General features: G+C 48.5%; 1 protein-coding gene across 1 annotated transcript in view; it reads left to right on the top strand.

Annotated features, from left to right (window-relative positions):
• sspo (SCO-spondin) overlaps positions 1-15,816 on the top strand; it is a 1,206,999-nt gene that overhangs the window by 1,056,275 nt on the left and 134,908 nt on the right. The window contains 1 exon segment of the mRNA XM_072468611.1: positions 12,878-13,039. Within this exon segment, the coding sequence (XP_072324712.1) occupies positions 12,878-13,039 (162 nt within the window).

The following is a 15,816-nucleotide window of genomic DNA, read 5'->3' as shown; positions in this document are numbered from 1 at the left end:
AGGTAGGGGAACTGGCAGCATGGGTTGGTACCTGGGACTTCGATGTTGTGGCCATTTCGGAGACATGGATAGAGCAGGGACAGGAATGGATGTTGCAGGTTCCGGGGTTTAGGTGTTTTAGTAAGCTCAGAGAAGGAGGCAAAAGAGGGGGAGGTGTGGCGCTGCTAATCAAGAGCAGTATTACGGTGGCGGAGAGGATGCTAGATGGGGACTCATCTTCCGAGGTAGTATGGGCTGAGGTTAGAAACATGAAAGGAGAGGTCACACTGTTGGGAGTCTTCTATAGGCCTCCAAATAGTTCTAGGGATGTAGAGGAAAGGATGGCGAGGATGATCCTGGATAAGAGCGAAAGTAACAGGGTAGTTATTATGGGAGACTTTAACTTTCCAAATATTGACTGGAAAAGATATAGTTCGAGTACATTAGATGGGTCGTTTTTTTGTACAGTGTGTGCAGGAGGGTTTCCTGACACAATATGTTGACAGGCCAACAAGAGGCGAGGCCACGTTGGATTTGGTTTTGGGTAATGAACCAGGCCAGGTGTTGGATTTGGAGGTAGGAGAGCACTTTGGGGACAGTGACCACAATTCGGTGACGTTTACGTTAATGATGGAAAGTGATAAGTATAGACCGCAGGGCAAGAGTTATAGCTGGGGGAAGGGCAATTATGATGCCATTAGACGTGACTTGGGGGGGATAAGGCGGAGAAGTAGGCTGCAAGTGTTGGGCACACTGGATAAGTGGAGCTTGTTCAAGGATCAGCTACTGCGTGTTCTTGATAAGTATGTACCGGTCAGGCAGGGAGGAAGGCGTCGAGCGAGGGAACCGTGGTTTACCAAAGAAGTGGAATCTCTTGTTAAGAGGAAGAAGGAGGCCTATGTGAAGATGAAGTGTGAAGTTTCAGTTGGGGCGATGGTTAGTTACAAGGTAGCGAGGAAGGATCTAAAGAGAGAGCTAAGACGAGCAAGGAGGGGACATGAGAAGTATTTGGCAGGTAGGATCAAGGAAAACCCAAAAGCTTTCTATAGGTATGTCAGGAATAAGCGAATGACTAGGGAAAGAGTAGGACCAGTCAAGGACAGGGATGGGAAGTTGTGTGTGGAGTCTGAAGAGATAGGCGAGATACTAAATGAATATTTTTCGTCAGTATTCACTCAGGAAAAAGATAATGTTGTGGAGGAGAATGCTGAGCCCCAGGCTAATAGAATAGATGGCATTGAGGTATGTAGGGAAGAAGTGTTGGCAATTCTGGACAGGCTGAAAATAGATAAGTCCCCGGGACCTGATGGGATTTATCCTAGGATTCTCTGGGAGGCCAGGGAAGAGATAGCTGGACCTTTGGCTTTGATTTTTATGTCATCATTGGCTACAGGAATAGTGCCAGAGGACTGGAGGATAGCAAATGTGGTCCCTTTGTTCAAAAAGGGGAGCAGAGACAACCCCGGCAACTATAGAACGGTGAGCCTCACGTCTGTAGTGGGTAAAGTCTTGGAGGGGATTATAAGAGACAAGATTTATAATCATCTAGATAGGAATAATACGATCAGGGATAGTCAGCATGGCTTTGTGAAGGGTAGGTCATGCCTCACAAACCTTAAATGTTTATTGGATAAACATATGGATGATAATGGCATCGTGTAGGTTAGATGGCTTTTGTTTCGGTGCAACATTGTGGGCTGAAGGGCCTGTACTGCGCTGTATTGTTCTATGTTCTATGTTCTATGTAGATTGGAGAGGTGCTAAATGAATATTTTTTGTCAGTATTCATACAGAAAAAAGACAATGTTGTCGAGGAGAATACTGAGATTCAGGCTACTAGACTAGAAGTGCTTGAGGTTCATAAGGAGGAGGTGTTAACAATTCTGGAAAGTGTGAAAATAGATAAGTCCCCTGGGCCGGATGGGATTTATCCTAGGATTCTCTGGGAAGCTCGGGAGGAGATTGCTGAGCCTTTGGCTTTGATCTTTACGTCATCTTTGTCTACAGGAATAGTTCCAGAAGACTGGAGGATAGCAAATGTTGTCCCCTTGTTCAAGAAGGGGAGTAGAGGCAACCCCCGGTAACTATAGACCAGTGAGCCTTACTTCTGTTGTGGGCAAAGTCCTGGATAGGATTTATAATCATCTAGAAAATAATAATTTGATTAGGAATAGTCAACACGGTTTTGTGAAGGGTAGGCCGTGCCTCACAAACCTTCTTGAGTTCTTTGAGAAGGTGACCAAACAGGTGGATGAGGGTAAAGCAGTTGATGTGGTGTATATGGATTTCAGCAAAGCGTTTGATAAGGTTCCCCACGGTAGGCTATTGCAGAAAATAGGGAGGCTGGGGATTGTGGGTGATTTAGAGATGTGGATCAGAAATTGGCTAGCTGAAAGAAGACAGAGGGTGGTGGTTGATGGGAAATGTTCAGAATGGAGTTCAGTTACAAGTGGAGTACCACAAGGATCTGTTCTGGGGCCGTTGCTGTTTTTCATTTTTATCAGTGACCTAGAGGAAGGCGCAGAAGGGTGGGTGAGTAAATTTGCAGACGATACTAAAGTCGGTGGTGTTGTCGATAGTGTGGAAGGATGTAGCAGGTTACAAAGGGATATAGATAAGCTGCAGAGCTGGGCTGAGAGGTGGCAAATGGAGTTTAATGTAGAGAAGTGTGAGGTGATTCACTTTGGAAGGAATAACAGGAATGCGGAATATTTGGCTATTGGAAAAGTTCTTGAAAGTGTGGATGAGCAGAGGGATCTAAGTGTCCATGTACATAGATCCCTGAAAGTTGCCACCCAGGTTGATAGGGTTGTGAAGAAGGCCTATGGAATGTTGGCCTTTATTGGTAGAGGGATTGAGTTCCGGAGTCAGGAGGTCATGTTGCAGCTGTACAGAACTCTGGTACGGCCGCATTTGGAGTATTGCGTACAGTTCTGGTCACCGCATTATAGGAAGGATGTGGAGGCTTTGGAGCGGGTGCAGAGGAGATTTACCAGGATGTTGCCTGGTATGGAGGGAAAATCTTATGAGGAAAGGCTGATGGCCCCTTTGGATTTCGGCGGCAGCGGTGCGCAGGGGCCTTCTGGGAGGTGAGTAGTTAGTTTAAAAGCTCTTACCTTTACAGGAGCAGCCCATTGGATTTCGGCGGCAGCGGTGCGCAGGGGCCTTCTTGGAGGTGAGTAGTGAGTTTAAAAGCACTTACCTTTACAGGAGCAGCCCTTTGGATTTCGGCGGCAGCGGTGCGCAGGGGCCTTCTTGGAGGTGAGTAGTGAGTTTAAAAGCACTTACCTTTACAGGAGCAGCCCTTTGGATTTCGGCGGCAGCGGTGCGCAGGGGCCTTCTGGGAGGTGAGTAGTTAGTTTAAAAGCTCTTACCTTTACAGGAGCAGCCCATTGGATTTCGGCGGCAGCGGTGCGCAGGGGCCTTCTTGGAGGTGAGTAGTGAGTTTAAAAGCACTTACCTTTACAGGAGCAGCCCTTTGGATTTCGGCGGCAGCGGTGCGCAGGGGCCTTCTGGGAGGTGAGTAGTTAGTTTAAAAGCTCTTACCTTTACAGGAGCAGCCCATTGGATTTCGGCGGCAGCGGTGCGCAGGGGCCTTCTTGGAGGTGAGTAGTGAGTTTAAAAGCACTTACCTTTACAGGAGCAGCCCTTTGGATTTCGGCGGCAGCGGTGCGCAGGGGCCTTCTGGGAGGTGAGTAGTTAGTTTAAAAGCTCTTACCTTTACAGGAGCAGCCCATTGGATTTCGGCGGCAGCGGTGCGCAGGGGCCTTCTTGGAGGTGAGTAGTGAGTTTAAAAGCACTTACCTTTACAGGAGCAGCCCTTTGGATTTCGGCGGGAACCGGAAGTTCGACCTCTGGCAAGTCCCCCCCCCCCCCCCCCCCCCCCCAATAAATTCTGGTGGAGAGGAAACCCGAGACACTACACGTGTAGTGTCTCCCACCCACCCTCCTCCTCTAACCTAATAATAAGACCCATTGGTGTAAGGTAAGTGCCATATTATATTATATATTATTAGCATTGTGCAGGCCAAGGATTGGAGGTGGAGGAGCAGTCTCTGTCAGCGAGAGAACCTGAGAACATCTCAGAAGGTAAGCAAGTGATTTTTACTTTTATACCTTTTTTCAAATTGTGTGTGTCGGGGGGGACAGAAAAGCTGTGACCTGAGTGGCTGGTTGGGATTCTAACCTAAATTTTTTTGACTATTTGGGAACTAATTAAACATAATAACTTAATTATAATTTAGAGGATATCTAAGCCAGAGATCGGAGGATATTATAGTTAGCTATCGCATTTCTATTAGAAATCTAGTGCTAGGAAACAGATAGTTGACAGTAACTTTGTAATTTAAAAAAAAAAAAAAAGTATTTATAAAAAAAAAGACAAATTTTAATTTTAATTAATTGACGCAATGTCAGTTAGAGGGGTGCTGTGCTCTGACTGTGAGATGTGGCAGGTCCGGGAGGCTTCCAGCGTCCTGGATGGCTTCATCTGCAGTAAGTGCACCCAACTGCAGCTCCTCACAGACCGCATGGTTCGGTTGGAGCAGCAATTGGATGCACTTAGGAGCATGCAGGTGGCGGAAAGCGTCATAGATCGCAGTTATGTAAGTGTGGTCACACCCAAGGTGCAGGCAGAGAAATGGGTGACCACCAGAAAGGGCAGGCAGTCAGTGCAGGAATCCCCTGTGGTTGTCTCCCTCTCGAACAGGTATACCCCTTTGGATACTGTCGGGGGGGATAGCCTATCAGGGGAAAACAGCAGCAGCCAGAGCAGTGGCACCACGGCTGGCTCTGATGTTCAGAAGGGAGGGTCAAAGCGCAGAAGAGTAATAGTTATAGGGGACTCTATAGTCAGGGGAACAGATAGGCGCTTCTGTGGACGTGAAAGAGACTCCAGGATGGTATGTTGCCTCCCTGGTGCCAGGGTCCAGGATGTCTCCGAACGGGTAGAGGGAATCCTGAAGGGGGAGGGCAAACAGGTAGAGGTCGTTGTACATATTGGTACTAACGACATAGGCAGGAAGAGGCATGAGGTCCTGCAGCAGGAGTTCAGGGAGCTAGGCAGAAAGTTAAAAGACAGGACCTCGAGGGTTGTAATCTCGGGAATACTCCCTGTGCCACGTGCCAGTGAGGCTAGAAATAGGAAGATAGAGCAGACAAACACGTGGCTAAACAGCTGGTGTAGGAGGGAGGGTTTCGGTTATCTGGACCACTGGGAGCTCTTCCGGGGCAGGTGTGACCTGTATAAGATGGACGGGTTGCATCTAAACCGGAGAGGCATAAATATCCTGGCCGCGAGATTTGCTAGTGTCACACGGGAGGGTTTAAACTAGTATGGCAGGGGGGTGGGCACGGGAGCAATAGGTCAGAAGGTGAGAGCGTTGAGGGAGAACTAGGGAATATGGACAGTGTGGCTCTGAGGCAGAGCAGACGGGGAGAAGTTGCTGAACACAGCGGGTCTGGTGGCCTGAAGTGCATATGTTTTAATGCAAGGAGCATTACGGGTAAGGCAGATGAACTTAGAGCTTGGATTAGTACTTGGAACTATGATGTTGTTGCCATTACAGAGACCTGGTTGAGGGAAGGGCAGGATTGGCAGCTAAACGTTCCAGGATTTAGATGTTTCAGGCGGGATAGAGGGGGATGTAAAAGGGGAGGCGGAGTTGCGCTACTTGTTCAGGAGAGTATCACAGCTATACAGCGAGAGGACACCTCAGAGGGCAGTGAGGCTATATGGGTAGAGATCAGGAATAAGAAGGGTGCAGTCACAATGTTGGGGGTATACTACAGGCCTCCCAACAGCCAGCGGGAGATAGAGGAGCAGATAGGTAGACAGATTTTGGAAAAGAGTAAAAACAACAGGGTTGTGGTGATGGGAGACTTCAACTTCCCCAATATTGACTGGGACTCACTTAGTGCCAGGGGCTTAGACGGGGCAGAGTTTGTAAGGAGCATCCAGGAGGGCTTCTTAAAACAATATGTAAACAGTCCAACTAGGGAAGAGGCGGTACTGGACCTGGTATTGGGGAATGAGCCCGGCCAGGTGGTAGATGTTTCAGTAGGGGAGCATTTCGGTAACAGTGACCACAATTCAGTAAGTTTTAAAGTACTGGTGGACAAGGATAAGAGTGGTCCGAGGATGAATGTGCTAAATTGGGGGAAGGCTAATTATAACAATATTAGGCGGGAACTGAAGAGCATAGATTGGGGGCGGATGTTTGAGGGCAAATCAACATCTGACATGTGGGAGGCTTTCAAGTGTCAGTTGATAGGAATACAGGACAGGCATGTTCCTGTGAGGAAGAAAGACAAATACGGCAATTTTCGGGAACCTTGGATGACGAATGATATTGTAGGCCTCGTCAAAAAGAAAAAGGAGGCATTTGTCAGGGCTAAAAGGCTGGGAACAGACGAAGCCTGTGTGGCATATAAGGAAAGTAGGAAGAAACTTAAGCAGGGAGTCAGGAGGGCTAGAAGGGGTCATGAAAAGTCATTGGCAAATAGGGTTAAGGAAAATCCCAAGGCTTTTTACACTTACATAAAAAGCAAGAGGGTAGCCAGGGAAAGGGTTGGCCCACTGAAGGATAGGCAAGGGAATCTATGTGTGGAGCCAGAGGAAATGGGCGAGGTACTAAATGAATACTTTGCATCAGTATTCACCAAAGAGAAGGAATTGGTAGATGTTGAGTCTGGAGAAGGGGGTGTAGATAGCCTGGGTCACATTGTGATCCAAAAAGATGAGGTGTTGGGTGTCTTAAAAAATATTAAGGTAGATAAGTCCCCAGGGCCGGATGGGATCTACCCCAGAATACTGAAGGAGGCTGGAGAGGAAATTGCTGAGGCCTTGACAGAAATCTTTGGATCCTCGCTGTCTTCAGGGGATGTCCCGGAGGACTGGAGAATAGCCAATGTTGTTCCTCTGTTTAAGAAGGGTGGCAGGGATAATCCCGGGAACTACAGGCCGGTGAGCCTTACTTCAGTGGTAGGGAAATTACTGGAGAGAATTCTTCGAGACAGGATCTACTCCCATTTGGAAGCAAATGGACGTATTAGTGAGAGGCAGCACGGTTTTGTGAAGGGGAGGTCGTGTCTCACTAACTTGATCGAGTTTTTCGAGGAGGTCACTAAGATGATTGATGCAGGTAGGGCAGTAGATGTTGTCTATATGGACTTCAGTAAGGCCTTTGACAAGGTCCCTCATGGTAGACTAGTACAAAAGGTGAAGTCACACGGGATCAGGGGTGAACTGGCAAGGTGGATACAGAACTGGCTAGGCCATAGAAGGCAGAGGGTAGCAATGGAGGGATGCTTTTCTAATTGGAGGGCTGTGACCAGTGGTGTTCCACAGGGATCAGTGCTGGGACCTTTGCTCTTTGTAGTATATATAAATGATTTGGAGGAAAATGTAACTGGTCTGATTAGTAAGTTTGCAGACGACACAAAGGTTGGTGGAATTGCGGATAGCGATGAGGACTGTCTGAGGATACAGCAGGATTTAGATTGTCTGGAGACTTGGGCGGAGAGATGGCAGATGGAGTTTAACCTGGACAAATGTGAGGTAATGCATTTTGGAAGGGCTAATGCAGGTAGGGAATATACAGTGAATGGTAGAACCCTCAAGAGTATTGAAAGTCAAAGAGATCTAGGAGTACAGGTCCACAGATCACTGAAAGGGGCTACACAGGTGGAGAAGGTAGTCAAGAAGGCATACGGCATGCTTGCCTTCATTGGCCGGGGCATTGAGTATAAGAATTGGCAAGTCATGTTGCAGCTGTATAGAACCTTAGTTAGGCCACACTTGGAGTATAGTGTTCAATTCTGGTCGCCACACTACCAGAAGGATGTGGAGGCTTTAGAGAGGGTGCAGAAGAGATTTACCAGAATGTTGCCTGGTATGGAGGGCATAAGCTATGAGGAGCGATTGAATAAACTCGGTTTGTTCTCACTGGAACGAAGGAGGTTGAGGGGCGACCTGATAGAGGTATACAAAATTATGAGGGGCATAGACAGAGTGGATAGTCAGAGGCTTTTCCCCAGGGTAGAGGGGTCAATTACTAGGGGGCATAGGTTTAAGGTGAGAGGGGCAAAGTTTAGAGTAGATGTACGAGGCAAGTTTTTTACGCAGAGGGTAGTGGGTGCCTGGAACTCACTACCGGAGGAGGTAGTGGAGGCAGGGACGATAGGGACATTTAAGGGGCATCTTGACAAATATATGAATAGGATGGGAATAGAAGGATACGGACCCAGGAAGTGTAGAAGATTGTAGTTTAGTCGGGCAGTATGGTCGGCACGGGCTTGGAGGGCCGAAGGGCCTGTTCCTGTGCTGTACATTTCTTTGTTCTTTGTTCTTTGACTTGAGGTTGTTTTCGTTGGAGAGAAGAAGGTTAAGAGGAGACTTAATAGAGGCATACAAAATGATCAGGGGGTTGGATAGGGTGGACAGTGAGAGCCTTCTCCCGCGGATGGAAATGGCTGGCACGAGGGGACATAGCTTTAAACTGAGGGGTAATAGATATAGGACAGAGGTCAGAGGTAGGTTCTTTACGCAAAGAGTAGTGAGGCCGTGGAATGCCCTACCTGCTACAGTAGTGAACTCGCCAACATTGAGGGCATTTAAAAGTAATTGGATAAACATATGGATGATAATTGCATAGTGTAGGTTAGATGGCTTTTGTTTCGGTGCAACATTGTGGGCGGAAGAGCCTGTACTGCGCTGTATTGTTCTATGTTCTATGTTCTCTGTAGATTGGAGAGGTGCTAAATGAATATTTTTTGTCAGTATTCATACAGGAAAAAGACAATGTTGTCGAGGAGAATACTGAGATTCAGGCTACTAGACTAGAGGTGCTTGAGGTTCATAAGGAGGAGGTGTTAACAATTCTGGAAAGTGTGAAAATAGATAAGTCCCCTGGGCCAGATGGGATTTATCCTAGTATTCTCTGGGAAGCTAGGGAGGAGATTGCTGAGCCTTTGGCTTTGATCTTTAAGTCATCTTTGTCTACAGGAATAGTGCCAGAAGACTGGAGGATAGCAAATGTTGTCCCCTTGTTCAAAAAGGGGAGTAGAGACAACCCCAGTAACTGTAGACCAGTGAGCCTTACTTCTGTTGTGGGCAAAATCTTGGAAAGGTTTATAAGAGATAGGATGTATAATCATCTGGAAAGGAGTAATTTGATTAGAGATAGTCAACACGGTTTTGTGAAGGGTAGGTCGTGCCTCACAAACCTTATTGAATTCTTTGAGAAGGTGACCTAACAGGTGGATGAGGGTAAAGCAGTTGATGGGGTGTATATGGATTTCAGTAAAGCATTTGATAAGGTTCCCCACGGTAGGCTACTGCAGAAAATACGGAGGCATGGGATTCAGGGTGATTTAGCAGTTTGGATCAGAAATTGGCTCGCTGGAAGAAGACAAAGGGTGGTGGTTGATGGGAAATGTTCAGACTGGAGTCCAGTTACAAGTGGTGTACCACAAGGATCTGTTTTGGGGCCACTGCTGTTTGTCATTTTTATAAATGACCTGGAGGAGGGCGTAGAAGGATGGGTGAGTAAATTTGCAGATGACACTAAAGTCGGTGGAGTTGTGGACAGTGCAGAAGGATGTTACAAGTTAGGAGGGACATAGATAAGCTGCAGTGCTGGGCTGAGAGGTGGGAAATGGAGTTTAATGCAGAAAAGTGTGAGGTGATTCATTTTGGAAGGAATAACAGGAAGACTGAGTACTGGGCTAATGGTAAGATTCTTGGCAGTGTGGATGAGCAGAGAGATCTCGGTGTCCATGTACATAGATCCCTGAAAGTTGCCACCCAGGTTGAGAGGGTTGTTAAGAAGGCGTACGGTGCATTAGCTTTTATTGGTAGAGGGATTGAGTTTCGGAGCCATGAACTCATGTTGCAGCTGTACAAAACTCTGGTGCGGCCGCATTTGGAGTATTGCGTGCAATTCAGGTCGCCGCATTATAGGAAGGATGTGGAAGCATTGGAAAGGGTGCAGAGGAGATTTACCAAAATGTTGCCTGATATGGAGGGAAGATCTTATGAGGGATGGCTGAGGGACTTGAGGCTGTTTTCGTTAGAGAGAAGAAGGTTAAGAGGTGACTTAATTGAGACATACAAGATGACCAGAGGATTGGATCGGGTGGACAGTGAGAGCCTTTTTCCTCGGATGGTGATGTCTAGCACGAGGGGACATAGCTTTAAATTGAGGGGAGATAGATATAAGACAGATGTCAGAGATAGGTTCTTTACTCAGAGTAGTAAGGGCGTGGAATGCCCTGTCTGCAACAGTAGTGGACTCGCCAACACTAAGGGCATTCAAATGGTCATTGGACAGACATATGGACGATAAGGGAATAGTGTAGATGGGCTTTAGAGTGGTTTCACAGGTCGGCGCAACATCGAGGGCCAAAGGGCCTGTACTGCGCTGTAATGTTCTGTGTTCTATGTTCTAATTGGTTAAAGAGCTGACCAATTGGCCAGTGACCGTTCTGAGAAGTGTGAGTGTCCAGTCATCAGGAATTGTGCCCAATAACTGCTGAGTGTAGGGCAGCACGGTAGCACAAGTGGCTAGCACTGTGGCTTCATAGTGCCAGGGTCCCAGGTTCGATTCCCCGCTGGGTCACTGTCTGTGTGGCGTCTGCACGTTCCCCCCGTGTCTGCGTGGGTTTCCTCCGGGTGACTCCGGTTTCCTCCCACAGTCCAAAGACATGCAGGTTAGGTGGATTGGCCATGATAAATTGCCCTTAATGACCAAAAAGGTTAGGAGGGGTTATTGGGTTACGGGGATAGGGTGGAAGTGAGGGCTTAAGTGGGTCGGTGTAGACTCGATGGGCTGAATGGCCTCCTTCTGCACTGTATGTTCTCTGTATTTGCTAAATCAAACTGGACAAAGAGGCTCACATCAAAAATGTTGGGAGATTTTTAAGACCATAAGACATAGGAGCGGAAGTAAGGCCATTCGACCCATCGAGTCCACTCCACCATTCAATCATGGCTGATTTCAACTCCATTTACCCGCTCTCTCTCCATAGCCCTTAATTCCTCGAGAAATCAAGAATTTATCAACTTCTGTCTTAAAGACACCCAACGTCCCAGCCTCCACCGCCCTCTGTGGCAATGAATTCCACAGACCCACCACTCTCTGGCTGAAGAAATTTCTCCTTATCTCTGTTCTAAAGTGACTCCCTTTTATTCTAAGGCTGTGCCCCCGGGTCCTAGTCTCCCCTGCTAATGGAAACAACTTCCCTACATCCACCCTATCTAAGCCATTCATTATCTTGTAAGTTTCTATTAGATCTCCACTCAACCTCCTAAACTCCAATGAATATAATCCCAGGATCCTCAGACGTTCATCGTATGTTAGGCCTACCATTCCTGGGATCATCCGTGTGAATCTCCGCTGGACCCGCTCCAGTGCCAGTATGTCCTTCCTGAGGTGTGGGGCCCAAAATTGCTCACAGTATTCTAAATGGGGCCTAACTAATGCTTTATAAAGCTTCAGAAGTACATCCCTGCTTTTATATTCCAAGCCTCTTGAGATGAATGACAACATTGCATTTGCTTTCTTAATTACGGACTCAACCTGCAAGTTTACCTTTAGAGAATCCTGGCCTAGGACTCCCAAGTCCCTTTGCACTTCAGCATTATGAATTTTGTCACCGTTTAGAAAATAGTCTATGCCTCTATTCTTTTTTCCAAAGTGCAAGACCTCGCACTTGCCCACATTGAATTTCATCAGCCGTTTCTTGGACCACTCTCCTAAACTGTCTAAATCTTTCTGCAGCCTCCCCACCTCCTCCATACTACCTGCCCCTCCACCTATCTTTGTATCATCGGCAGACTTAACCAGAATGCCCCCAGTCCCGTCATCTAGATCGTTAATATATAAAGAGAACAGCTGTGGCCCCAACACTGAACCCTGCGGGACACCACTCGTCACCGGTTGCCATTCCGAAAAAGAACCTTTTATCCCAACTCTCTGCCTTCTGCCTGACAGCCAATCATCTATCCATGTTAGTACCTTGCCTCGAATACCATGGCCCCTTATTTTACTCAGCAGTCTCCCGTGAGGCACCTTATCAAAGGCCTTTTGGAAGTCAAGATAGATAACATCCATTGTCTCTCCTTGGTCTAACCTATTTGTTATCTCTTCAAAGAACTCTAACAGGTTTGTCAGGCACGACCACCCCTTACTAAATCCATGCTGACTTGTCCTAATCTGACCCTGTACTTCCAAGAATTTAGAAATCTCATCCTTAACAATGGATTCTAGAATCTTGCCAACAACCGAGGTTAGGCTAAATGGCCTATAATTTTCCATCTTTTTCCTTGTTCCCTTCTTGAACAGGGGGGGTTACAACAGCGATTTTCCAATCCTCTGGGACTTTCCCTGACTCCAGTGACTTTTGAAAGATCATAACTAACGCCTCTACTATTTCTTCAGCTATCTCCTTTAGAACTCTAGGATGTAGCCCATCTGGGCCCGGAGATTTATCAATTTTTAGACCTCTTAGTTTCTCTAGCACTTTCTCCTTTGTGATGGCTACCATATTCAACTCTGCCCCCTGACTCTCCTGAATTGGTGGGATATTACTCATGTCTTCTACTGTGAAGACTGACGCAAAGTACTTATTTAGTGCCTCAGCTATTTCCTTGTCTCCATCACTAGATTACCAGGGACATTTTGGAGCGGCCCAATGTCAACTTTTGCCTGTGACATTTTTACTGTGACATCTGCAGCAATACATGTTCAGTAACAATGGATTTTTAACAAACTTTGGGCAACACTCAGATGTCGTCATTTACTCTCGATGATCCCTTGCAAGATTATTTGAATTAATCTTTCACTATTTCGCTCTGTTTCCACTCTGTGCTAATCTCTTGCATCTGCCTGATTTTCAGAGGACTGTTCCTGGAGCTTGTGGGGTGCATGGAGCCCTTGCCGTGAACCCTGCAGTGGCGGCTTTCGCATCAGGCAACAAACTCTCTCCAACCCACAGGATGCTTTCAGATGCCAAGGGCCCAAGTTCCAGTCAGAAAGCTGCAACACTGCGATGTGTCCAGGTGCGGGATTTGAGAATAAATATTAAATTGTATTATTACGATGTGTATGCACATCTGTGACCGTGTTGTAAGTAATAAGGTTGGTTAGCTACACAAATTGTCACATGGGATTAAGATCATGTGTCAAAACCAGGCACCAAATATTCCGGGATATCCCGGAAAAAGAGGACTGCGGCCCTTCTGAGTTCTAAATTGGAAAAGTTCAACAAATGACCACAGGCATCACTAACCCCTCAAGCCTGTTCCACCTTCAGTAACATCATGGCTGATCTGACTGCCACTTCCTGGCTTCCCCAATGATCTTTCACCCACTCGTTTATCAAGAATCTATCTCCCTCTGGCGTAAAAATATTCAAAGTCGCTTCCGCTGACTTTTCAGGAAGGGTTCCAATGGGCGGCAGTTTCGATGCACACTGCTGCGCGATTGGTGGAGGCGGCTCACTATTGGATGCTGGTGGGATCTTCTGGGTTAGGATTACGGTCAGGGTGAGGGTCAGGGTCAGAGTTAGGGTGAGGGTCAGGGTCAGAATTAGGGTGAGGGTCAGGGTGAGGGTCAGAATTGGGCTGAGGGTTAGGGTCAGAGGTAGGGTGAGGGTGAGGGTCAGTGTTAGGGTGAGGGTCAGGGTGAGGGTCAGAATTAGGCTGAGGGTCAGAGTTAGGGTCAGGGTGAGGGTCAGAGTTAAGGTGAGGGTCAGGGTGAGGGTCAGAGTTAGGGTGAGGGTCAGGGTCAAGGTGAGAGTGAGGGTCAGAGTTTGGGTCACAGCTAGGGTGAGGGTCAGGGTGAGGGTCAGGGTGTGGGTCAGGGTCAGTGTGTGGGTGAGGGTCAGGGTTAGGGTCAGGGTTAGAGTGAGGGTCAGGGTCAGAATTAGGGTGAGGGTCAGGGTGAGGGTCAGAATTGGGCTGAGGGTTAGGGTCAGAGTTAGGGTCAGGGTGAGGGTCAGAGTTAAGGTGAGGGTCAGGGTGAGGGTTGGGGTCAGAGTTATGGTGAGGGCCAGGGTGAGGCTCCCGAGTTATGGGTATGGCAGTGGTGAGGGTCAGGGTGAGGGTGAGGGCCAGGGTGAGGGTCACAGTTAGGGTGAGGGTGAGGGTCAGGGTGAGGGTCAGAATTGGGCTGAGGGTTAGGGTCAGAGTTAGGGTCGGGGTGAGGGTCACAGTTAGGGTGAGGGTTAGGGTGAGGGTGAGGGTCAGAGTTTGGGTCACAGTTAGGGTGAGGGTGAGGGTCAGGGTGTGGGTTAATGTCAGGGTCAGGGTGAGGTTGAGGGTGAGGATGAGGGTCAGGGTGAGGGTGAGGGTGAGGGTTAGGGTCAGGGTGAGGGTCAGGGTGAGGGTTAAGGTCAGGGTGAGGGTTCGAGTTAGGGTTAGGGTCAGGGTCAGGGTGAGGGTCAGGGTGAGGGTGAGGGTCAGGGTGAGGGTTCGAGTTAGGGTTAGGGTGAGGGTCAGGGTCAGGGTTCGAGTTAGGGATATGGAAGGGGTGCACCACCAGTGGGACCAGCCACAGACTCAGAACCAGAGAATTGTTCTGGTGCAGAAGGAGGCGATTTGGCTCATCAAGTTGCAGCGGTTCCCAAGTGAGCATCATGGCTCAGTGCCCCCTCTGCCTTTCCCCCATATCCCTGCACATTGTTCGCATTCAAATAATCATCTAATACCCCCTTAAATGCCTCGATTACATATTAATGATTTGGACGAGGAAACAAAATGTATTATCTCCAAATTTATAGATGATACAGAGTTGGGTGGGAGGGTGAGCTGTGAGGAGGATACAGAGATGCTTCGGTGGGATTTGGACAGGCTGAGTGAGTGGGTACATGCAAGGCTGATGCAGTATAATGTGGATAAGTGTGAGGTTATCCACTTCGGTAGCAAAAATAGGAAATCAGATTATTATTTGATTGGGTGTAAATTGAGCGAGGTGGGCCGGTTTCTTTGAAAACCTGGCCAAGTGTTGATGCCGGCATCAACGGGCCTCCAGGTCCAGGCATTCACCCCTTCCTCGGGGACTAGAACGGCGGCGGACTGCTGTGCGCTGCTCTGGCGCCGAAATCCGGCCCACCACGGCCAGCGTGGGTCCGCGCATGCGCACCACGGCCGTCTCCGCGCTGGTCCCCGGACAAGATTGCGGAGCCCTACAGTGGCCCGGCGTGGAGGAACATAGGCCCTCCCCAGAATGAGCCCGCCCGCCCCCCCTCCCAACCAGGATGGCCTCCGCAGCCAGGACGCCGAGATCCCACCGGGTAGGACCATACGCAAATTACCTCGGCGGGACTCGGCCGGCACGCGGCCTGCCGAGTGCAGAGAATCACCGGGGGAGCTGCTTTCAATGGCGACCACGTCAGCGCGATTGGCGCCGATTCTCCGGTCACCGGAGAATCGGCAACCCGGCGTCGGAGCGGCCTGGCGGGATTCGCGCACCCTCCCTGCCGATTCTATGACCCGGCGCGGGTTTGGAGAATCCTGCCCTTGGATACTCAGCGAGACCTCGGTGTCCTCGTGCATCAGTCGCTGAAAGTAAGCGGCAGGTACAGCCGGCAGGAAAGAAGGCAAATGGTATGTTGACCTTCATAGTGAGAGGTTTCGAGTATAGCAGCAGTTCCTGCAATTGTACAGGGCCTTGTGAGGCCACACCTGGAGTATTGTGGGCAGTTTTGGTCTCCTTCTCTGAGGAAGGATGTTCTTGCTATGGAGGGAGAGCAGTGAAGGTTTCCCAGACTGATTCCTGGGACGGCGGGACTGTCATACGAGGAGAGACTAAATCGGTTAGGAATATGTTTAGAAGA

This window comes from Scyliorhinus torazame, chromosome 11, assembly GCF_047496885.1.
Source record: "Scyliorhinus torazame isolate Kashiwa2021f chromosome 11, sScyTor2.1, whole genome shotgun sequence".
NCBI lineage: Eukaryota > Metazoa > Chordata > Chondrichthyes > Carcharhiniformes > Scyliorhinidae > Scyliorhinus > Scyliorhinus torazame.
The sequence above is the reverse complement of the archived record's forward strand: the minus strand, read 5'-3'. Positions and strand labels throughout refer to the sequence as shown.